The 20,797-nt window shown below is 57.7% G+C and overlaps 8 protein-coding genes across 8 annotated transcripts; 6 read left to right on the forward strand and 2 right to left on the reverse strand.

Annotated features, from left to right (window-relative positions):
- Positions 1 to 129: 129 nt before the first annotated feature.
- On the reverse strand, positions 130 to 3,933 carry PHSY_006784 (hypothetical protein; the record flags this gene model as incomplete). Its single annotated transcript, XM_012337381.1, has 1 exon — positions 130 to 3,933. The coding sequence occupies one exon, from the start codon at positions 3,931 to 3,933 to the stop codon at positions 130 to 132; it is 3,804 nt and encodes a 1,267-aa protein (XP_012192771.1).
- A 1,061-nt stretch (positions 3,934 to 4,994) lies between these two features.
- On the forward strand, positions 4,995 to 6,302 carry PHSY_006785 (hypothetical protein; the record flags this gene model as incomplete). Its single annotated transcript, XM_012337382.1, has 1 exon — positions 4,995 to 6,302. The coding sequence occupies one exon, from the start codon at positions 4,995 to 4,997 to the stop codon at positions 6,300 to 6,302; it is 1,308 nt and encodes a 435-aa protein (XP_012192772.1).
- Positions 6,303 to 6,709: 407 nt separating this feature from the next.
- PHSY_006786 (hypothetical protein) lies at positions 6,710 to 7,533 on the forward strand (the record flags this gene model as incomplete). The annotated part of the gene is made up of 3 exons (XM_012337383.1): positions 6,710 to 6,886; positions 6,983 to 7,060; positions 7,150 to 7,533. The coding sequence occupies 3 exons, from the start codon at positions 6,710 to 6,712 to the stop codon at positions 7,531 to 7,533; spliced, it is 639 nt and encodes a 212-aa protein (XP_012192773.1).
- A 250-nt stretch (positions 7,534 to 7,783) lies between these two features.
- PHSY_006787 (hypothetical protein) lies at positions 7,784 to 11,578 on the reverse strand (the record flags this gene model as incomplete). The annotated part of the gene is made up of 1 exon (XM_012337384.1): positions 7,784 to 11,578. One exon carries the CDS (start codon positions 11,576 to 11,578, stop codon positions 7,784 to 7,786), a length of 3,795 nt encoding a protein of 1,264 aa, XP_012192774.1.
- An 871-nt stretch (positions 11,579 to 12,449) lies between these two features.
- Positions 12,450 to 13,345, forward strand: PHSY_006788 (potential ubiquitin-like protein-specific protease; the record flags this gene model as incomplete). The annotated part of the gene is made up of 2 exons (XM_012337385.1): positions 12,450 to 12,518; positions 12,611 to 13,345. 2 exons carry the CDS (start codon positions 12,450 to 12,452, stop codon positions 13,343 to 13,345), a joined length of 804 nt encoding a protein of 267 aa, XP_012192775.1.
- Positions 13,346 to 13,527: 182 nt separating this feature from the next.
- PHSY_006789 (hypothetical protein) lies at positions 13,528 to 14,838 on the forward strand (the record flags this gene model as incomplete). Its single annotated transcript, XM_012337386.1, has 1 exon — positions 13,528 to 14,838. The coding sequence occupies one exon, from the start codon at positions 13,528 to 13,530 to the stop codon at positions 14,836 to 14,838; it is 1,311 nt and encodes a 436-aa protein (XP_012192776.1).
- A 352-nt stretch (positions 14,839 to 15,190) lies between these two features.
- Positions 15,191 to 15,781, forward strand: PHSY_006790 (hypothetical protein; the record flags this gene model as incomplete). Its single annotated transcript, XM_012337387.1, has 1 exon — positions 15,191 to 15,781. The coding sequence occupies one exon, from the start codon at positions 15,191 to 15,193 to the stop codon at positions 15,779 to 15,781; it is 591 nt and encodes a 196-aa protein (XP_012192777.1).
- Positions 15,782 to 16,698: 917 nt separating this feature from the next.
- On the forward strand, positions 16,699 to 19,956 carry PHSY_006791 (CTR1 suppressor protein; the record flags this gene model as incomplete). The annotated part of the gene is made up of 1 exon (XM_012337388.1): positions 16,699 to 19,956. The coding sequence occupies one exon, from the start codon at positions 16,699 to 16,701 to the stop codon at positions 19,954 to 19,956; it is 3,258 nt and encodes a 1,085-aa protein (XP_012192778.1).
- Positions 19,957 to 20,797: the final 841 nt, after the last annotated feature.

A 20,797-nucleotide genomic window follows, 5' to 3' on the forward strand; every position in this document is an offset into this window, starting at 1 on the left:
GGATCTTCCATCACATACGACATGACGGCGGTGGACAGACATTGGTCAACACGAACAGCTTTGACCATTATAGGATGATTGCAGGTGAACAAAGGGTGTTACAGTGTGTGCAGGCTGGACAGGACTCGGCTAGTCGTCAGCAGGCTCTGGTTCGCCCTTGAAATAGTTGCGATAGATAACGATCGACTGCCCCTTGCTGAGTTTGGGCGAGCAGCCTGTGGCCATTTTGTTTCCCATCCTATCCAGCTCGTACCGGATCGGCTTAAGCGCAGGCTTTGACTCGCACGCTCGGAGGCCGTACTGAGCGCCTTTCCCAACAAAGAGTGGGCGATACCACCGCACGCTCTTGCGACCGTCTGCTGGGGCGCGAGCGGAATTGGTCGAGCTCTTCGTGGGTGTCGAGTAGGGCGCAAGGTCGCCTTTGCCTTGACGATGGTTGCTCACATCGTCGATGATTGTGCACGCCTCTGGTTCGTGATCGTGGCGGTCAGGACTGGGAGGACGCTCGTACGGCCTCTGCACCTTGGTGATCTTGTATCTTGCCAGCGTCTTTTCGTTGTGCTTCTTGTTGACCGAGTCTGCCAGCTTGAGCTGATCGGTCAGAGAGAGTGGTACATCGATCTTGCGCGCGGCGATGATGTCATTGAGGCTCAGTGCACGTCCGCGCGACGGTGGCACGCGCGTCGCTGATGGCGCAAGAGGTCGACTTGCTGCTCGTGCCGATCGCAGCGGTCGCCCCGTCGTCAGCGCCGTCGAGCTGCTTGGCGTGTTTGCGGTAGCATTAACACCAGCGCTTGGAGCTTGTACAGCATCTACAGCCTCAGCATGCTTTGCTGCTAGAGCCTCGGCAGCAGTGAAAGCAGGGCCGGCGTTGAAAGCGGGCTCGATTGTGGCGGGAATCGGCGAGCTTCCGCTTGCGTTATCCTCACTATTGACAATCTCCTCCATTTCGGAGCTCGCAGACACACCTGTGCTCGAGGCACCTTTGGGCGTACGGTTCCGGGCTTTCTCTTGCATCGCCAGACAGCGCAACCGCTGCTGTTCGGGGTCGAGGACAACGGGAGGAGCCGATCGTGCCGACGACGGCGGCCACGGGGTAGTTGTAGACTTGATAGGACTGGAGGAACGGACGGCGATCGCGTCCGATGTCGGACTGATCATCCTCGCTGTCTTGACTTGATGAGTTTGAGCTGCAGGTCCAGGTTGCGTGTTGGCGTGCGCTTCTCGCAAGCCTCGGAGAGACGATGCTGATGCTTGTCTGCGAAGATCGGAGCTCTCAATAGGTTCCGTCGCATGTTTGGCCTGTGCTGTGGCGGAGATGCTGGGTGAAACACAATTTGCATCCGAGGCCGGTCTATCGACCTCGCTCGAATCCTCCACCACCTGAGTAGCTTGCAAGCCGTTGTCCTCGGACAGCGTCCAGGCCCCTGATACAGGCGAGGAATCTACAGGGCTCGACTCTGAAGGTGACGACGCGCCTTGCGTTCGTGGAGCTGAGGAGGCAGCCGGTGCGCGGTGAGTGCCTTGCTGCGAAGGCGCAAGTCGGGCGATGGCCATGGGGAGTGGCCTTGACGTGGCCTTTGCCGTGCTTGCCGAGGGGCCCGTGCTTGCGGGACGGGGAAGACGAGATCCGGGGCCTGAAGTAGACGCTGGCATGCCCGCTGCCTGTGCAGATCTTGGTCGTGGAAGTCCGCTGACCGGTCTTGCTTGCCTGGATGGCGAATTGGGCCTGGCTGCAAGAGCTGCTGAAGCGAGTCGTTGCCGAGAAGCCTTGGACGCGACAGAGGATCCCTGCATCGAAGGTACAGCCCTCGCTGCAGGCTGCGAGAGTGCGGCTCGAGGAGCAGATGAGGAGAAAGATGGTGGCAATGATGAGGATGGTGCTCGCGCCAAAGCTGCGGCAGGTAGGGTCGCGCCTTGGCTGCCGATTCTGCTGGTACCGCTGCTCACCGCTCGCGCCGCTTTGGACGCCACGCTGGCAACTCTCATTGTAGCAGGCGCAGTTCCTTCGCCCTGCTTAGTTGAGATCTGTCGGGCCGCAGCTGCTCCGTGCACTTGGACACGGCGAGCTGGTATTCGCTCGTGCTTAACGGCGAACTCAGTGTTCCTAGCCGAGCTGTTGGAGTAGACCCTGCGTGGCGAATAGGAGGGCTTCTCTGGCGAGACCTTGACACCAAAGTCGGCTTCGTGCTGATGGATGGGTACGCGACGGGCCGTTTGTCTGAAGACTGGAACTGGCGTCTCTGGCTTGGCGTTTGCTACGGTCGCCGGGGGTGTCGAGGGTGAAAGTGCTGCTGCATGACTGACGTGACGCATCGGCGACGTCGGTCTCTGAGACACCGGGGACGCTCGCTCGATCGACCTCGACTCTTCAACTGCGGTAGGCGCTTTGCTTGGGGAAGGCGTTCGGATCGCCAAAGAACTGACGTTGCCAAGCCAGCCTGCCTTGCTCGGCGTCTCGGACGCTTCCGGTATTGCGAACCTAACGGATGGCGTGGCGAGCGTCGCAGCCCCCTTGACGGGCGCATTTTCACGAGAGCTACTTGGAAGCGGGAAGAGTGGCTCGACGGGGCCGCTGTCATGCTTTTGAGGCGATGCAACGTGCTTCGCAGGACTCGCAGTTCGCATGCCGCGTGATGGTGATCCTGATGGTGCTACCGTGTGAGGTTCAAGAACGGCGCTGGATATGAAAGGCGATGGCAATATCGAGTGATGGGCCAATCGAATCGAAAGAGCCCTGTTTGCCGGAGTTTCTGGCACTCTTGCATTGATCGGCGAGAGATTCTGCAAGCAAGCAAAGCGAGAAAGACCGGTGCTCGGCGGAATGAGTAGAGCAGAAGCGGATTGCCGGAAGGGAGTCGAGTGCTGTTGGGGCGCGGTCTGTTGCTTAGCGACCGGCTGCTGGAAAGGTGTTGATAAACCAGACAGAAGCCCAACTGAGCCGACCTTTGTCGGAGAGGTAGAAAGCTGGAGCGCTCGAAGCGACAACCTGGGTGAGCGCCTAGGTGATCGCATAGGAGAGTGATACTCCTTGTTCTGGGCCATCGTAGCTCCAATGAGCGTTTCGACAGAGCGGACCGGGCTCTGTGTACGATGTGTCGAATTCATCTGTTCCTTCGAAGGACTGGTTTTCGCTGCCGGAGCGCTACTGAGACTGGTTTGAGCCGCTTGGAACGGGTTGACATCGTTCAGCTGCTTAGCCGCGAGCGCTCCTTGCGATCGTGAGGGAGAGTCCAGACTGTCTTTCTGAGGTGAGTGAGGCAAGTCACATTGTTCATTGTCTCTCTCGGTGAAATTTCGAGGTGCAGATTGACCAGGTGAGCCTGATCGTCCTGGACTAGGTACGCTTTCCTCTTCTACGAGCTGTTTGGCTTCGGTTGGCGTAGTGAGAGCGACGGGTGACGAAGTGCGAACATGACAATCGCTGCCACTGGGAGAGCTAGGAAAAGCGGGGTCCTTGATCGGTGAGGACAAGATGGTGTTGGTGGAGTTCCTAGATGTAGGGGTCGGCTGGGACCACGCCCAGCTGTTTGTACGTTGATCGTCGAAGAGCATAGTATCATCCGGGTTAAAGCTAATCGGTCGTCTTCTCGCAAGATCGAGACTGTCCTTGTGCTTGAGACGCTTTTCGAGGACGCGCTGCTCGTAGTGGATGCGCTTCTTCTTTTCCGCTGACGATGGTTTGCCGAAAAAGACCACGTCGGAAGCGTCCGACTCGTCCGAGGACGAAGCAAAGTCATCGCTGCGAGGATCCAATGCTCGTCGCAAGGGTGACCGGTTGCGCACGGGTGAGCTTCGAGTTTGCAGAGGCGAAGATCTGAGCGGAGAGCTGTTCGAGAGCGGCGAGCCGAAGCGTGGGCCGTTGAGATGGTTGCTGTTGGAAATGCCGTCGAGTGTTTTTGCAGATGTGGAAGGTAGACTGAGAGCGACCATGCTCGTGTTTTCCTTGTTCGCGTCTTGTCTCGGAGACGCAAGGGAAGCACCCGACAGTCGCAAGCTCCTGCGTGGACGACGTTGCGATGGGCTTGACGGTGTCAGATGAGCGTCGGAAGAGCCGATTCCTCCGAAGCCAGCCCCCGCCCGCGCTGGACTGAGGGAGATGGTGGGTGATGCCACTTGCATGCTCGGAGCTCCACGCACTTGGCCGACGACCTTTGGTGTAAGCTGCTGTCCAAATAATGATTGTTCGATGATCAAATCAGAGCTGTCAAAGACATGAGCACGAGTTGGCGTCGAGAACAAGGAGGTCTATCGGAAAAGCCCAGGTGCTTCAGGTTCGTTGTCTCGACCGAGACTGAGAACGCAGAAAGTGACAATGATGATGATGTTCTAGGTGCAAAGGTCGAGTTGTGGTATGAAGGTGTCAAAGTGAGCTTCGAGCAGCGTTGCATGTCAGCCGACTCGAGCCAAACAAAAAAGCAACTGAATGAACATGTTAGGACGAAGCTGTGGATAACCCCCACCAAGCCACAGAGTGATTCGCAGCATTCAGTGTGAGCCTCGCACGATTTGGAAGGCCGACTAGAGCTTGCTCTCGGTCTCAGCCGCCAAAGCAAGCGACACAGTCCTCCCTCCCATCGATTCAAGCGTCAGACTGCAGAAAGTCCAACACCAAGCTCAAGCTGCAACGCAATCACAACGTTTCCAAATAAAGAGTTGTTTCTGCCACGCGCTCCTCCAGCTTTCCTTGCCTGGGCAAAAACTCGCGTGTGCGCGTCACGTGCATAAGGCGCTTTCCAGACTGGCCCGATCGAAATCTCGATCTAGCCAGCCTCCACCTTCTCGCTGCCCAACATATTTTTTGGTCCTCTGCATTGTTCGGTTGCCTGATCGGCTGAGTGAGCTGAAGCTGAACAGTTGAACACATGACAGGCATCTGGAATCTGAATCACTCTGAAACGGCTCAGTCTTCAGCATCTTGGTCTGCATCCTCAACCACTCTGTGAGAAGCGCACTGGCACCATGCATTGTTCGCATCATCCTCACGGCGCGTCATGAAAGCCTGTCGACTCTTGTTGCAGCAGCCGTCCAGGCATTCTCTCAAGCCGTTTGCACAGGCTTCTCGGCAGCTTGCGAGCAACGACATCTTCTCGAGCAATCGTTACATCGACCAGGCTAGAAGGGCGGCAGACGACCGTCGTTCGTCACTCGATCCGGCATGGCTTCGTCGTCCGTCGCAAAACACAACGCTCGGTCTTGCGAATGCATCGCATTCATTCCCGGTCGACCAAGACAAGCACATGCTTCTTCGTTCGGAGTCGTCGAACGATGCCCAACAGTCCGGCAGGCCGCCGAGCCACAGGCGCGGCATTACCGACCACGAATACCAGACAAGAGTTGGCAAGGCGTGCAGAGTCATCATCGACAGTCTTCCTGACTTTATGCACAAGGGCGTAGTTGACATCCAAGACCTCGAAGCTGACGAAGCATCGACTTCATCCTCTCGTACGCCATCCGCATGGAGTGCGAGAAATCTGCTCCCAAGTCTGTCGCCATTTCTCGGCCAGAGTCTACTTCGCCGATCTGCTTGGTCGGATACAGGCAAGGACAAATCGAAAGACGACACAGCGGCGACGGCAAAAGATGGCCACGATTTCGACAGTCTCTACCACCCTTCTATCGCTTTCGAGTTCCGACCGCCGCTCCCACACCTTGGAATTGGCAAGTCAGACGACGTTCCCACCAGCGGAAAGCCGACCGCAAGCGCCGGTACATTCTCAGATACGAGCGGCAGCCAAGACGGAAGCGGCAGGTCACTCGACGTCTACGGCGAGCATGCTCGCGGTGGTCCTACCATCTGTTTCAACGGTCGCACCCTGTACGTGGCGAGCTCGCATCTGCTCCGACATGCCCTCTCAGCACTGTTCCACGACACTTCGATCCATCTCGAATCGGCTCGATTCGAAGGTCGCTCCAAAGCAGGAAGCTCATGGCCTGGCATCAGCTCGTATGTCAGGCGCAGCACGCAGAGCGACCTCAATTCCGACAACGTCCATGCCGATGCTTCGTGGAAAGACAAGCTTGTTGTCAGGCTGCGTTTCGAAGGCATCTCCCGTGTGACCTCACATCCGCACACGTATACGGCCATCTTCAAGTACGAATTTGAACGCAGCACAGGCATGATCGCCAAACACTTGGTCGACAACATCCAGCCTGTCCCTGGAAGCAAAGTATGGGCAGGCTTGAGCCATGCATGGGGTGCAATGAGCCCTGCAGCAGCCGGTGGAGGTACAGCTGCTTGCTCAGCGTCCAAAGCCGTTAGTCGCGGTACTCCCCGAGTTGTTGACCTGCCTCTCTCCTGACCCTCGCATTCGGAGCACGACACAGCTGTGTTTTTGTATTACTTCCTCGTTTCGTCTTTCATCCGCTCCTTCTCTCAGGTCGCTCATGTTGTCCTCGTCACCGATTATCACACCACCCCTCCAGTCAGAAACATGGCTGGTATCTGTCAGGTGTATTGGAAAACAGCTTCAACCTTGAGAAATTACGGATCTAACACAGCCCGCGAAATTTGCCTAAAGCACACACACGCGTTTCGACGCGCCGAGCTTGAAAGCGGAGAGCAACACTGCAAGGCAGCGGCCCAGCCCCAAATTTTGGCACTCTCTCTCCTGCAGCTCTGAGGTCGAAATCGTCGAGCTAACGCCATCGTCTCCTCTGCACCACCATCACTATCTCTCCACCTTCCTTCACGAGCGCATCCGCCAAGATGTTGACGTCACGACAGTCATCCTTCCCTCAACACCAGATGATGCAGCAACCGCCCCAGGGACAATTTGATGCTCAGTATCATCCACAGCAGCAGCAACACTTGCCGCAACCTTCACAGCATTTGATCTCGTCACTGCAGCATTGCGTGTCGTCGACAGCGAGCTGTGTCCAAACTGTGAGTTCTGGTCACATCTCTGGTGGTAGGGATCCGATGCTTGAAGATGCTTACTGACATTCTGCTGTCTTCCTGGCTTGTCCGTACACATTGCAGATGAAGGAAGCGATCGACACGCTTGACTTTGCGATCCAAGATCATCCACGATTGATGACCGTACTCAAATCGCAGCGAGTGAGTCCCTAGCGATGGCTCTTTTCACTTCTCAATTGCTTGAGCTGACGTCACCCCTCACCTCACTCCGTCTTTCGCTTTTCGCGCAGCACTTTGACCTGGTATCGCAACGAGACATCGAAAAAGCTCGCGAGCACGTCGCCACCGAAGTGCGCCCTCACGTAGAAGAACTCTGTCGACGAGCTACCGCCGAAATCGCACGTCAAGATCGACGCGCAGCCGCACTCAAGAACAGAAACGAGGCCCTCCAGCAGCGAATCCAAAACATGCGCTTGATCGATCTACACCAGGCCAAACTCAACCACACCGCTTCAGCAGGCGAGGAAAGGGAACACGAAGAGACCGAAGAACAACTGCAGATCAAGAGAGACATCGACGAGCACACGGCAAAGTTGGACAAGCTGCGAAGGAGGAAGGAAGCCTTGTTGGCCACGGCGGATAAGCTCGAGAGCGAGAATCAGGGTCAGATTTAGTGCCAGCCTAGCTGTTGCCTTTCCGTTTGGGTTGACTTGTATTTGTACCGGATGAACGGCTGTTTTACTGTTCTGCTCAAGAGTTTCAACTCGTCTTGGCTCTGTGTGGTGCGCGGTCCTTAGAAGACTCTTTCTCGGACGCTCAAGTCAGGCCCGCGCACGTCCACCACGCACCACGCATCTCTGTGGATGAAAGGACAGCCTGTCGTTCCGAAAGAGTTTACGTCTACGATCGCGAAAGAGCCGGAGCTCAAAGTTCCACTTTACCAGCCTTTTCCGCCTTGACACCCTGATTGACAGCCTTCAAGCGCTTCTCCAACCTCTCAAACACCGCTTCAGCCTCCGCGACCAACCTCTTGACAGATTCCGGATCGTCTCCATCCGCGTCCATGGTCGGCTTGAATCGATCCACATTCTGCTGGTAGAGCCTCTCCAGCACCTCTGCAACCGTCTTGGCAATGGCATCCGGTGTGGCATCGTTTCCGCCGGGAGGCGTGATGTACACGTTGGGCGCAAACACACGTTCGTAAACCGGCTGGCGATCGCCGCTGTGATGACGCGGAGACACTGGACCGTAGTAGCCTTGATCGCTGAAGTAGCCTCGGTTGTGACCACCAGCCTGCATCCGATCCAGGTGTTGCACCATGTTTGCCGAGGATGCCACGGACGATGACGATCGCCTCCACGTGTAGATGTTCGAAATGAGCAGGACGAAGATCAGCAGGCCAAAGCCTAGGGATTTGAGGCTATCGCCACCTTCGATGCCGACCATTTCGAGTGCGCCGCCGAGCAGATCACCGACCATGCCAAACGCGTCCATAATGGGAGCGGTGATGCTACCCAGCACTCCACCTGACGCACCTCCGCTCGCACTGCTACCGCCGTTGGAACCAGAACTGTTTCCGCCTGCCCCTTCGGTCGATGCACCGCCTGCGTCACCGGCTCCACCGCCGCCCTTTCGATTGTTGGGACCAGGTGTGGCGGCGCGCGCAATCTCCTCCACCGCTGCGGCATCGTCGCCCTCCTCCTTGAACTCGGACGTGTGGTCGGTCAAGTACTTTCGCACCGCCTCGTCGAGCTCCTTGTAGTACTGCTTTTGACCGTCGAGAGATGCCTTGTCGATGATGCTCTTGAGCATGCTCCTTCCGGTCCATTCGACTTGGCACGTCACGTAGACGTGCGAAACGTTGCCCGTACCTGACCATGTGATGCATGTCTTGGTCTTGACGCTAAAGCTGCCACCGCTCGGCACGTCGGGTGTGCGCGTGGTGGTGAGAGTCACGACGTAGTTGTCAAAATCGACGTGCAGATTCTCATCGGTCAGCATACATTTGGTCTGTTTCGGCCCGAAGCCTCCGGCGAGCGGCTTGATGTACGAGATGTTGCGCGAGAGCAGGTTACGGTTCTCTGCATTCGGGCTCCACTCTGAAATTTGCAGGTCCATGAGCTTCTGGTCGTCTGTCCAGAACTCCTTCATGAACGTGGACGTGAAGAGCAAATTATAGATCTTCTCCGGTACGGCGGGATAGGTGGTATCGAGCACAACCGAGGAGAAATGCTCCTTCTTCTCCTCGCATGGACATGTCGTCTTGCGATGTGCCGCACGCTTGCCGGTGGGTGCGGGTGAACGGCTCTGCGGGATGAGGGGCGTTCCGGATCTGGCGGCGGCCGCTGCAACGGCCGCAAGATTCTCGTCACGGACACCCGTCTTGGTCCCTTTGAGCTTGCGTTTCAGCCTGGCACGTTTCGATTGCTTGGATTCGCCTGCTGCTTTGCCCTGATGTTCGGAATCGCCTCCCTTCGAGTCGCCGCCGGCCCCTGCCGCCGCCGCCGACGAATCGCCGTCTTCCTCGATCTCGGAGTACTCATCCGACAGGTCGGCTTGGTCGGCCGCTGCGAGAGGGACGCCTGGATGCGACAGCTTCCAAATGTTGACGACGAGATCGTAGGTGGCATCGCGGGAAAGGAACGAGGTGAAGTTGTGCTTGGCATGAAGCGTGGCGATCTGGATGGCATTGGGAATCACGAAAGCAGTCATGCGCTTCTCGATCGAAATGATCTCGGAAAAGGGTAGAACAACGTTTGTGACCCAGCCAAAGATGTTGGCTTTGAAGCAGAGGTGATTCTCGGAGATGTACAGCCGACCTTGGATGAGAATCTCGCGCACCACAGCACAACCGTAGTCCTCGATGAGGTAGTCGTCTTCAGGTACCTGCGGAAAGAGCTGGTGAAACTCGTGATTGCGTTTGGAGCTGGCTACGGCAAAACCAGTGATCTGCGGGCCCATGTCTTCGGGCCAGGTGGTCTCGCCGTCAATATGTTGACCCCCGACATTGGCACCGCCTGCTGCCGGAGGATGGAGGCCTCCGGCGCCGGTAGGGTTTGGACCATCTGGAGCAAGAAGCGGTGTGACGGGCATACCAGGCACACCGCCGATAGAGGAGAGGAGGGCTGCCGAGGCTGCACCGAACCCGGCAGCTGCACCGAGGCCGCTGACGGAGGATCGATCGCTGAAGACTGAGCCATCGTGCGAGACGAAGCTGCTATCCCTCCGTTCTTGATGGGGTCGAAGCGGGTGAAGTGGATTACCGTCCTGATCCCTCTCGACGACGCTACCTGTGGAGGGATCTCTGTACATGCCGCCTTGAAAGACACCTGTATCCTTCGAGTCCTTCCTCTTCTTGTCAAGGTCGATGAGGGCGGATTGAGACTGCTGCAAAGCGGCAGCATGGCCGACCCCCATTCCGGCAATACCACTTGCAGCAAGCGCACCGGCGATGCCGGCGGAAGGGCCCGGCTTCTTGACCCGGCTCGCCTTGCTCATGGTGCTGCTGTCGCTGTTCTTGCGTAGACGCGAAAAGGCACCGTTGATGGAGCCTGCATCCGAGGGGCGACGAGGGCTGCCGTCTGAAGGAGCAGGAAGGTCGGTGGGCCTGAGCAAAGCGCTGCTGGAAGAGCTTTTGGCCATGCCTTGCAGCGAAGCACGATTGGGTGAGGTTGAGGGTTCCATGAGGGTGCTGGCGCGCTGGGGAGGGCCCTTGGACGGATCGAAAGGTTCTGAGCGCTGCATAGGGTCGTAGCCCTGGTCGACGATCTCTTCGAGCGAGTCGGATCGAGGCATTTCAGCGCGAATGGGCGCCGGGGTCACCAGGGTGGGCATGGTAGCCGAGGCGGTGAGCAAGGGCGATGCAGAGCTGGGACCGGAAAAGCGCTTTGCAGATGCGGGGGCTGAGCCGTTGGAAGCACTGACGAGGTTCGGATGGCCGTTGCCAAAAGCGTCCATGGAGAGGCTGCCATCGCCGGGACGATCGAGGGGAACGTGACGCGCTGTGATGGGCGTGGAGTTGGCAGGGTTGGTGTTGGGATGGTAGTTGTGGGAGTGGTGGGAATTTGACATGTGATCGTCCTCAAAGACGCTTCCGCTGTCGTCGCCATCGTGTTCGCCGTATTCCTGCGCGGTGGCCATGGCGCGTCTCATGAGTTCGTGACGATTTAGTGGCTCTGGCTTGGCGTGGCCATCGTCACTCTTGTCCACTTTGGAGCTGCGACGGGAGCTCTTGCCACCCGAAGCGGCCATGGCATTGGTGGGCTCGCTGCGCGCTTGAGAGTGATTGGCGGAGGATGGTCGAGCCATGGAGCGGCTCGATTGAGAGGCGGCAGCTGCGTTGGCGGATTCGGTTTTGGGATCCCAGCGAAGGGAATTATTGGAAACGGAGGATGGTTGAGTGGTTTTGAGCGTAGAGACGTTGGACTCGGCCGGGCTGCGGTTGGGTTGCTCTAGGCTGGATAGGTCGGTAACGTCGATGGCAGGAAGGTTGACTGGAACGGTGAAAGGTGAGACCGGGATTGAGCCGTTCTTACTCGGGAAGGCGGTACCGACGCTGTACGTATCGTCGGCTGTCAGATGGTCAGACTGGGAGGAAGCGAGGGTAGACAGAGATTTGGCGCGTTTGTGGTCGCTCGAGGATGCGCTGGATGAATGATTCAAGCTGTCTTTGACCTTGTCTTTGTTCGAGTTGCGAAAGATGTTTTTGAAGGACGACATCCGGTGCTACTTGCACGGAGCTGAGAACGAGACGAGTTGCCACGAAGACGAAGAGAAGAAGCAGCGATGAGACGTGGATCCAACGACGAGGTGTCGATGCGGACTGCAGACGGTGGTGTCGGTGGTGAACGCAAACGATGGCGTCAATGGTGGGCGGGGGAAGCCAGGCCAAGTGCTGTTCGGGAAGGTGGAGCTGCAGAAGTCCACAGCCGCCTCACGCCCGCGCCCGTCGGTCGGTGCATGCAACCGATTGAAGCGAACCCGTCCTGCTCGGTCGGTCCCTTTTTCATGAATCATGAATTTGTGTGTCTTGTGTGTGTGTGTGTGACTGACTGACTGACTTCAAGCCGTGTGCGTGTGCACGGTGACGCGTGAGAGGTTCCTGAAATTGTGCCTGCGAGCCACTGTCATGTGGAGCAAGCAGAGCGGTCACACAGCCCGTCATTTTATACACGCATCTTTACTTTCAAACCCCGAATGTTAGAGTGAGTCGAGTGAATGCAGAGTGGATTGCGAAGAGTAAGCAGTTCGCTGCCTCGTGCTCAATGTACCGAGACAGCCTGTGACGTTGTTCGGCTGTGGAATTGCTGCTCACGCACCGAAAGAGCCGGGTTTTCGGATCGTGTGGCCACGCCTGCACAGCCCTGATGCCACCAACGTGCTTGTTGCCCGTGGCAGGCTCGTCATTGTCGCTTTTCATCCGGCGCCACCTTCGTATTGTCTTGTGTTGGGTGCGCCGCATAAGCGCGCCTTGATCCGGCAGTCCGTGTGACTTGGTTCTTGTCGCAGTCGGCTCGGTATCGTTGGCGCTTCCCGTGCTGCCACCATCATCCTATCCTCCTTGTCGAAAAGACATCCGAGTGCGCCCGGCATGCTTTTCGACTCCAACCCTCTCGTAGTATCTACCAATGAAGCATGCCTGCACAAGTCGGACGTCAAGGTATGTTTCCATCTCGGCTTTGACTATGCCCCGCGAATTGCTACTAATTCTCTTCTACCTGCGCATGCTACCGTTATTTCGCGAGGCCACAGACGTTGAAACACGACGAGTGGCTCGGCGATAACGTCCTAGCCTTTCATGCCGAATGGCTGCAAGCGCTTGGCGGACAACTCGAACGCGCCAGTTCAGGGCCGCCCAATGTCAAGATGTTCCCTCCTTCGGTCGTAGAGGTGCTCTGCACACTCGAGAGCGCCTCCGCACCCGACACTGCTTCTGTGGTGCCGAAGCCGACGGAGCAGTTCTTGCTGCTGCCTGTTAGCGATCGCTACAGCCCGTCGAGTCCAGGCCATGCAGCAGCGGGAAGTCATTGGAGCCTCTTGCTTGTGGATGCTGCCTCTGGCGCCGCGATTCACCTCGACTCGCTCGGTGAATGTAACCGTAGTGCGGCCGCCGCGGTCCATTCCAGCATCCTCAGGCTCGTCCAGCCGAGAGGCATTCAGCACGGATCGTCACCGCCGACTCCATTCAAGGTGGATTGCTTGCAACAGCAGGAGAACGGCAGCGATTGCGGCATCTATGTCTTGCTCCTCTCTAGCCTCCTTCATCGACAACTCTGCACGCTGCAGGCCTCATCCTACGATCTGGCTGCCGTCGTCGAGACCGTCTGCGTCGATGCGACCCCGAGCCACGTGGGTCGCTTCCGCAAGCTGTACAAGGAGTGGCTAGAGGCCTGGGGCAAGGCGACACATCACGAAGAGCACGTCGATCCAAACCAAAAGGTCAAAGCACACTTCCTCAAGATTTTTTCGGAAATCGGTGTGGAGTAAGTGGGAGCGGCGTTTCCGCGGTCAGCAGTAGTAGACATGAATTAAATACATTTTACTAGATACAAAATTGCACAACTTGCTCTGCTGGACGTCCTCATGACCGACCACCTGAAATGCGACCAACGACCTGTCCGTCCGTTTCCGCTTTTCGAGCAGCGTTGATCTGAGCAGGCGAGTCCAGCATGGCCAGATCGACTGATCCCGTGCAGGCTGCACGCAAAGCAGCCATCAAGCGTGAGGCTCAACGCAATCGGGAGCGCAAACAACAGGCCAACCAGGCACGCACCCTGCGTCAGGATACAACCTCGCTCGAAAGAAAGGTCCAACGGCTCGAAACGAGCAGAACGGCTTTGTCGCCAGAGGAACAAGAAGAGCTCAAGAGGTTGCAGGACCAAGTTGCCAGCGTCAAGCGCATCAAGGAAGAATACATTCGCAAGCATCCGGATCAGCGCAACTTTGTACGCGGCTACGAGCAGCCCTCCGACAGCTTCAGCGAAAGCCGTCCAGGCTCTTCGAGTGCTTCCCAGACTCACAACGTGGCTCCGAGCATTGCAGTTGCCCCATCGCATACGACAGCTCAGGACCCACGGTGGAGCATCTACTACGATGCCGTCTTCAATCCATACGGCGCTCCGCCACCAGGCATGCCATATCTGGAAAAGCCGCATGCTCAGCTCGTACAAGAAGGCCTCCTAGATGCGGCTAAGCCTCCACCGCTTCCAGAAGAGACACAACAGCAAGGCTTGGGCGTGGACGACGACAGCGACGATTCAAGCGTCGATGAAGACCTCAAAGATATCATCATGCCATCCGGTCCACCTCCAATAAGACTCTTGCCAGAGGCTGCATCATCAGGGATCGATGCGGTTCACCTCAACAGGGGAGCCGGACGGGCACGAGGTCGTGGGCCACCGGGAAGGGGGAACGGCGGTCCGACGCGCGGCACAGGTGGCACAGGGCGAAGCTCGCGTCCCGCTCATCTTCAGCAAAGAGGTGGGCCGGTAGGCGGCCAGATTCCTCAATACCCGGCTAGTCTGCCTCCTCGTCCGCCATTTGATCCTTCCATTCGACCACCGGCACCCCATGCCACCGCCAGTGCTCTGCCAGTGCAGGCATGCGGCCCATCGAGGCCGCCGGGGCCCCCACCAGCGGTACCCGACGGCGTCATCATCTCTGCGGAACCGCAGCTACGCGATCTCAAAAAGGAAGCGACCGCTTTCGTCCCAGCCGCAATCCGCAAAAAGCGACAAGAAGAGAAAGCTAGGACGCAGCGCGGCCTTCCAGGCCGAATTGATGCAGCTCCCACATCCAGCGACATGACACACTCACCTTCGGCTTCCGCCAAGGACAGGACGGATCTGCTCAAGTCTCTTCAGGCGCACCTTCCTCCGACAAGCGTCGCAACGTCGACGGAAGGCAGCGGAAAAACAGCAGCCGACAAAGGCAAGAAGGACTACGACCGTTTCCTCGATGAAGTCGCCGATCTGCTCTGACAAGGGAGGTCGCGGTTGTCGCTCGTCGCCATACTGTGACAGCACATCTTGGAACTCTCCATACGGCGCATCAGCGGGAACCGAGTCAGAAGAAACTCACGAACGTTATGGCATCATGGACCCGTTTCATCTGCGGCAGCCATTCGCTTCATGTCTTTCATTGAGGAGGCCATCGTGGTGGGCTGATGAAACGAAGCTCGAGGGGCCACGCTTGCACATTGCACATCACGAGGCATAAAAGGTCGTGCAATTCTGCTGTCCATGTGGTTCCCATCACTTGACTCGACCACAGCCTTTTCCTAAAGCACCACCTTAGACCTTCCAATCGGAAAGAACGAACGAAGCAGGAGCCATGAGGATCGTGCCGACAAGCTGTATCTTGCTTATCCTTGCTTACACGGCAAGAAGCGCCATCGCTTCTTCAAAGCCCGCGTGTCCGAGAAGTAAGTATCCGCCGAGCAGATACGCGCTTTCGACCGACACAGTTTGCTTACGTCTGCTTCCAATTTCCGCTGCAACTACAGCCGCAACGCTCGAGTGCAGGGTGCAGGGTGACGAATCGCCAGAAGCGGCGCTGCGACAGGTGGACGAGCACGCCATCAGGTCCATGTACTGCGCTTTGGGATGTGACTCTGTTGTCAACAATCGCACTAGATCAGCCTTGGCACCGTACGTCAAGCCCAACTGTTGGGTGGAAAAGGAAGAGAATCGAGTCGAGTACAAAAAGTTCGAATCCAAGGACGACAAGGACGAGAAGAAAAGACGCTCGCCACGACGGGGGAGGCCAGACATAGCTGCACGAACAGAAACGAGGGACATCGACGCCTACACCATCGGCAGCGCAACGTTCCGTTTCTGCTGCACCGATACCAACCGCGAGGTGTACTCGGAAGCTGCCGCAAAAAGGATCGGGCTTGAGCTCTCCATCTGCGATCGGCTGTAAATCTCCTTGTAGCTTCTGCATTTTGAAGCGATGCGGCATCATGTCTGACAGCAATGTCGAGATGTCGCCATGATCACAGCCAAGGAGTGTGATGTTGTTCCGTGGAGCTTCTCCCGTCTCTGCTTCGGCTGTAGCGACAAATCCAAGCCGCTGGAGCGGCTGTCTTGCTCAGATCTGAGCTACCCAACGTACCGACTCCAATTCTTTTCTTTTCTTTTCTTTTTGAGACATCCGGGGTTGTTGAGTCGGAAAAAGGGTCATCGGCTAGCTTCTCTCGCTCTGGGGAAACTGAGCTGGCTGTGGTGGTCCACCGCGTTTCATGCAGGCCTCTCAGATCGATCATTTTGCACTTCCTAACCCAAGGCACGGACACCCAGCCGCTTGGATCGTGCGCGTTCCATGGTTCCCACAGAGCCAGCCATTTTAGGCGCCTGCGTGCAGAGCCAAATTTCGTGGCTTCGCAACATGGAAAAAGGTGCACGCCTCAAAAGTGTTGGGTTCGTGCTGTTCTGTTCCGCCAGCCACATCTTCCGTGACTAAGGCTGGAAGCCTCTTTGCCTCGTGTCTCGAAGGTGCCGTCACTTCTGACCTCTCCACCATCACCATCGTCAAAAACGTCCCTGGCTCTGGCTGAGAGACAGCAAGACTGCATCACCCCGTTGCGTTGCGAACCGAGCTCACTACTGCGGCATTCGCGAAACTCCTCCCATCGTCCACCGTCTTCCCACGTCTCTTCGAGGTGCTTTTGGGAGCGGTTATACCTATTCTGCACGACCATTAGACGTACCTCAGGAAGCTCGCTCGTCCAACTTGGACCCGTCTTTCTTTTGCGCATCCCTGAACGTGATTTGGTCTCAGGTCGAATTGCCAGCTGCATCGAGGCATAGCCAGTCTTCCCATCCGAATCCAGTCGCTCAATGACCGGCCCATCCGATCCTTCGGCAGCATCCTCACGAGATCCTGCGGTCAACCGAATTCTCGCATCCCCGCCGACACCTCATCACAGCGACCTTTCATCCACGAAGTCGACAGCGTCGGCACCGCATCCGCCGTCGATCGACACTGATCCTTCGCACCTTCCCAGCAACGATCCCCTGAAAAGGCATCCAGACACTGCCGTTGCCGAAGGGACTGCTGCTGAGATCGGATCCAAGCAAAGAGAGTATCAACGCAAAGCCAAACATCTCTCGCTCACCGCCAAACCTATTCCTTACGCTCGTCAAGGAGACTCGCCAAAGTTCCTTGCGGTCCTTAAAGACTTTGATCGCCTCCTCAAATCGCTGCCCATCCCTCTCCATCGAATTGTACCCAATATCGTCGCAAGGCTCATCTGCCGCATCTTCCGATCGCAGAACATCATGGCGTCCAACATCGCTTTCGACATCGCGCTCTTCTTTTGGCGCATCATCATCAATCTCTTCTTTCGCGAGATTCGTCCACGGTCGGCATGGCGCATTCCGCGTGAAGACCCAGTCATCTTTGTGGCTGCGCCCCACCACAACCAGTTTCTCGACCCGCTGCTGCTCGCATCCGAGGTACGACGCGCCTCGGGTCGAAGGGTCGCCTTCCTCATTGCAGAGAAGAGCATCAAGCGTCGCTTCGTCGGAGCTGCCGCCCGCATCATGCAATCCATCCCCGTTGCCAGAGCAGCCGATAGCGCCAAAGCGGGCAAAGGCTACATCTCGCTCCATCCCTCTGGCGATCCGCTCTTGCTCCAAGGGCACGGCACCGCATTCAAGTCGCAGCTGCAGCCCAAGGGTCAGATCATGCTTCCCAAAGCCTGCGGACATGCCACTGCCGAGGTGGTAGAGATCATCAGCGACACCGAGGTCAAGATCAAAAAAGAGTTCAAGGATGCTCGTGCGCTCGACATGCTGCGCGGCAAGACGCCTCAGCCAGAACCACCCAAGGCCGGCAACAAGTCATCCAAAAGCCCGAGCTCACGCGCATTGGAAAAGGTCGCTGCGGATCTCTTCGAAGATCAAGGTTGCAAGTACTCCTGCCTGCCCTTTGTCGATCAGACACAGATGTACGCAAAAGTCTACGACAAGCTCGCAGAGGGCGGATGCCTCGGCATCTTCCCCGAAGGTGGAAGCCACGACCGTACCGATCTGCTGCCCTTGAAAGCCGGTGTCGTCATCATGGCCCTCGGCGCCATGTCGGCCAACCGCGATCTCAACGTACGCATCGTCCCCGTCGGTCTCTCGTACTTCCATCCGCATAAGTTCCGCAGCCGCGCCGTTGTCGAATTCGGCGCGCCGATCGACGTCCCTCGTGAGCTCGTGGGTCAGTTCGACGAGGGCGGCGAGGGCAAGCGCAAGGCGGTGGGACAGATGATGGACATTGTCTACGACGGTCTCAAGGGCGTCACGCTGCGCGCGCCTGACTACGAGACGCTCATGGTGGTTCAAGCCGGTCGTCGCCTCTACCGCGCACCAGGTCAGTCGCTCAGCTTGGGACAGACGGTCGCCCTCAACCGCAAATTCATCATGGGCTACCTGCAATTCAAGGATGAGCCGCGCGTGGTCAAGCTCCGCGACGAGGTGTTGCGATACAACAAAAAGCTGCGCTACGCAGGTCTGCGTGATCACCAGGTCGAGCGAGCAACACGGGCAGGCTGGCGCAGCCTCGGTCTTTTGGCCTATCGCCTCGGTCTGCTTGGACTGTGGGGTGGCCTGGCGCTTCCCGGAGCGGTGCTCAACTCGCCCATCATCATCCTCGCCAAGATCATCAGCCACAAGAAGGCCAAGGAGGCCTTGGCAGCATCGCAGGTCAAGGTGGCCGGACGCGACGTGCTCGCCACGTGGAAGGTGCTGGTCTCGCTGGGTGTTGCACCCATCCTGTACACCTTCTACGCCGGGCTTGCCACGTATCTGGCCCACAAGCTTGAGCTCTCGCCCCGCACGCGCGCTCTCATGCCGCTATACACGCTCATCGTGCTGCCCACAATGTCGTACTCCGCGCTCAAGTTTGCCGAGGTGGGCATCGATATCTACAAGTCGCTACCTCCGCTCTTCATCTCTCTCATTCCCGGCAATCACAAGGTGATCGTTGACCTGCAGCAGACGCGAACCAAGATCAGCGCCGACATGCATGCACTCATCGACGAACTCGCGCCGCAGGTGTGGGACGACTTTGCCGAGAATCGCATCTTGCCGAGCGCTGCGGCGCCGCCTACGCCACAGCGAGAGGCGCTGGTTTGGAAGCAGAAGAAGTCGACGAGCGGTGCGACCAACGACGCACTTAGCCACCCGCTGCAATGGATGGACGAGCGCCTGTTTGGATGGGGCAAACGCCGTCGCTCGTCGACGCGCCGATCCATGACGGCCGAGGATATCAAGACTCTTCGCAGCTCGAGCCTCACGCGAGGATCTGTAGCGGACGATGGGTCTGCGATCGAGGAAGCAGACGAGGAGCGCGAAGCAGAGGAGGCGGACGCATCATTCGAGGACGGCTCGGAAGCGTCGAGCTTCACCGAGAGCGGAGACGAGGATGAAGGCGATTACGAAGCCGTGTTTTCTATGCTCAACCCGGCCAACTTGGTCAACGGCCTGCGCAGCGGCGTGCTTAGCCCGGGTACGCCTGGCTCGGGGGGTCGACGCAGTCGAACCCATTCGCGCTCGCGAAGCGGCAGCCGTGGAAGCCTCGGAGGTGGAGCCAGCGGCGAGACGTTTGCGGAGAAGCGCAACCGAAGCAATCAGGATCTGCGGGCGTTGATGAGGGAGGGAGGCGCCATGTCGCCGACGGCGACTCGATCGAGCGGCATTCTCGACGGTGCTGGTTCCAGGCAGACCAGCAGAACATCGGCGCTGCCCGCCAGCTTGGCGACGACGAGCATCTCCGGCAATGGCGCCGAGAGCGGCACCGCAGCTGCGACCACGCGCCGAAACCGCACGCACTCGCTCTCGGAAGATGTGCACGTGGCCGAGCTGAAGAACGCCGGGCCTGCGGCCAAGAAACTACCGTTCTCGGCTGCCTCGCAAGCATTCGAGATGCAGCATCAAGGGGACGCCAAGCAAGCCGGGTTCAAGCCCAAGTTGGAGAGCATGATGAGCGCGGAAAACACGCCTCCTGCTACGCCCAAGCACGAGGCGAAGAAGAATCTCACTTCGCCGTTGCAGGTGGGCAACGCAGCAAGCTCCGATGGCAAGGATAACAAGGCGCAGTCATCGTGATACTGATGATTCGTCAATGGGAAAGGATGGATTCACTGAGTCATGCTTCAGCTTGTCGCGTGCAGCGGATATGTGTGTGTGTTTGTGCGCTGAGCTGTCAACCAAGCTGACTTTGAGAAGATATCGGGGGGATCGGAAGACAGCATGACTGAATCGCGTTGATGGACGACACGACGGGAACGAGGCCAGTGTAGCGATGTGGCATTACGTCGATGTGCAGACTGTATCGAGACCTTTCGAGCCCCAATTTCTACTCGATGCTCGTTTACGCCACGTCGCATCGCACCGAGCGCGACACAAAACGCGAACCTGTTTGGCGGCTTGGAATTTCGACCCAAGAGCGAGCGAGCAGGCGGAGGCGAGCAAACAAAGGCTGGTTGTCTCTGGTTCGAGCTTTGTTGGCCGGATTTGAGCTTCCGTCAGCCGCCAAGCCGCAACTCGCTTGCGTCGCACAGCACACGCATCGCAAGCCTTGCTTGCATTCAGCGAACGCAGTCTTCCATTGGAACGGCACCCCCCATAACGCACGCCACCACGCGATGCACGAGTCCAAGTTAAGCTCTTCGCACCACCAAGCTCTTGGTGCATTCCACGTCTCCATGACTCTGTAGGGAGGATGAGCATCAGAGGAACGAGAAGTCAAGAAGGGTCAGTCGATCGTCAAAGGCGAACAAAGTTGCGAGGCGAGGAGGATCTGCAACGCACATGCGTAGAAATTCAAAGAGATCCGCGGGTTTCAACATGTGCTGCAAAGCAGGGTTCTGAATCTTCGCTTTCCTCGCAAACAGGGCACACGGTGAAGCAAAGTCTGTGATGCTGCACATACAGGCGGTCCTGGCAC

Source organism: Pseudozyma hubeiensis, assembly GCF_000403515.1.
Source record: "Pseudozyma hubeiensis SY62 DNA, scaffold: PHS66, whole genome shotgun sequence".
Taxonomy (NCBI): domain Eukaryota; kingdom Fungi; phylum Basidiomycota; class Ustilaginomycetes; order Ustilaginales; family Ustilaginaceae; genus Pseudozyma; species Pseudozyma hubeiensis.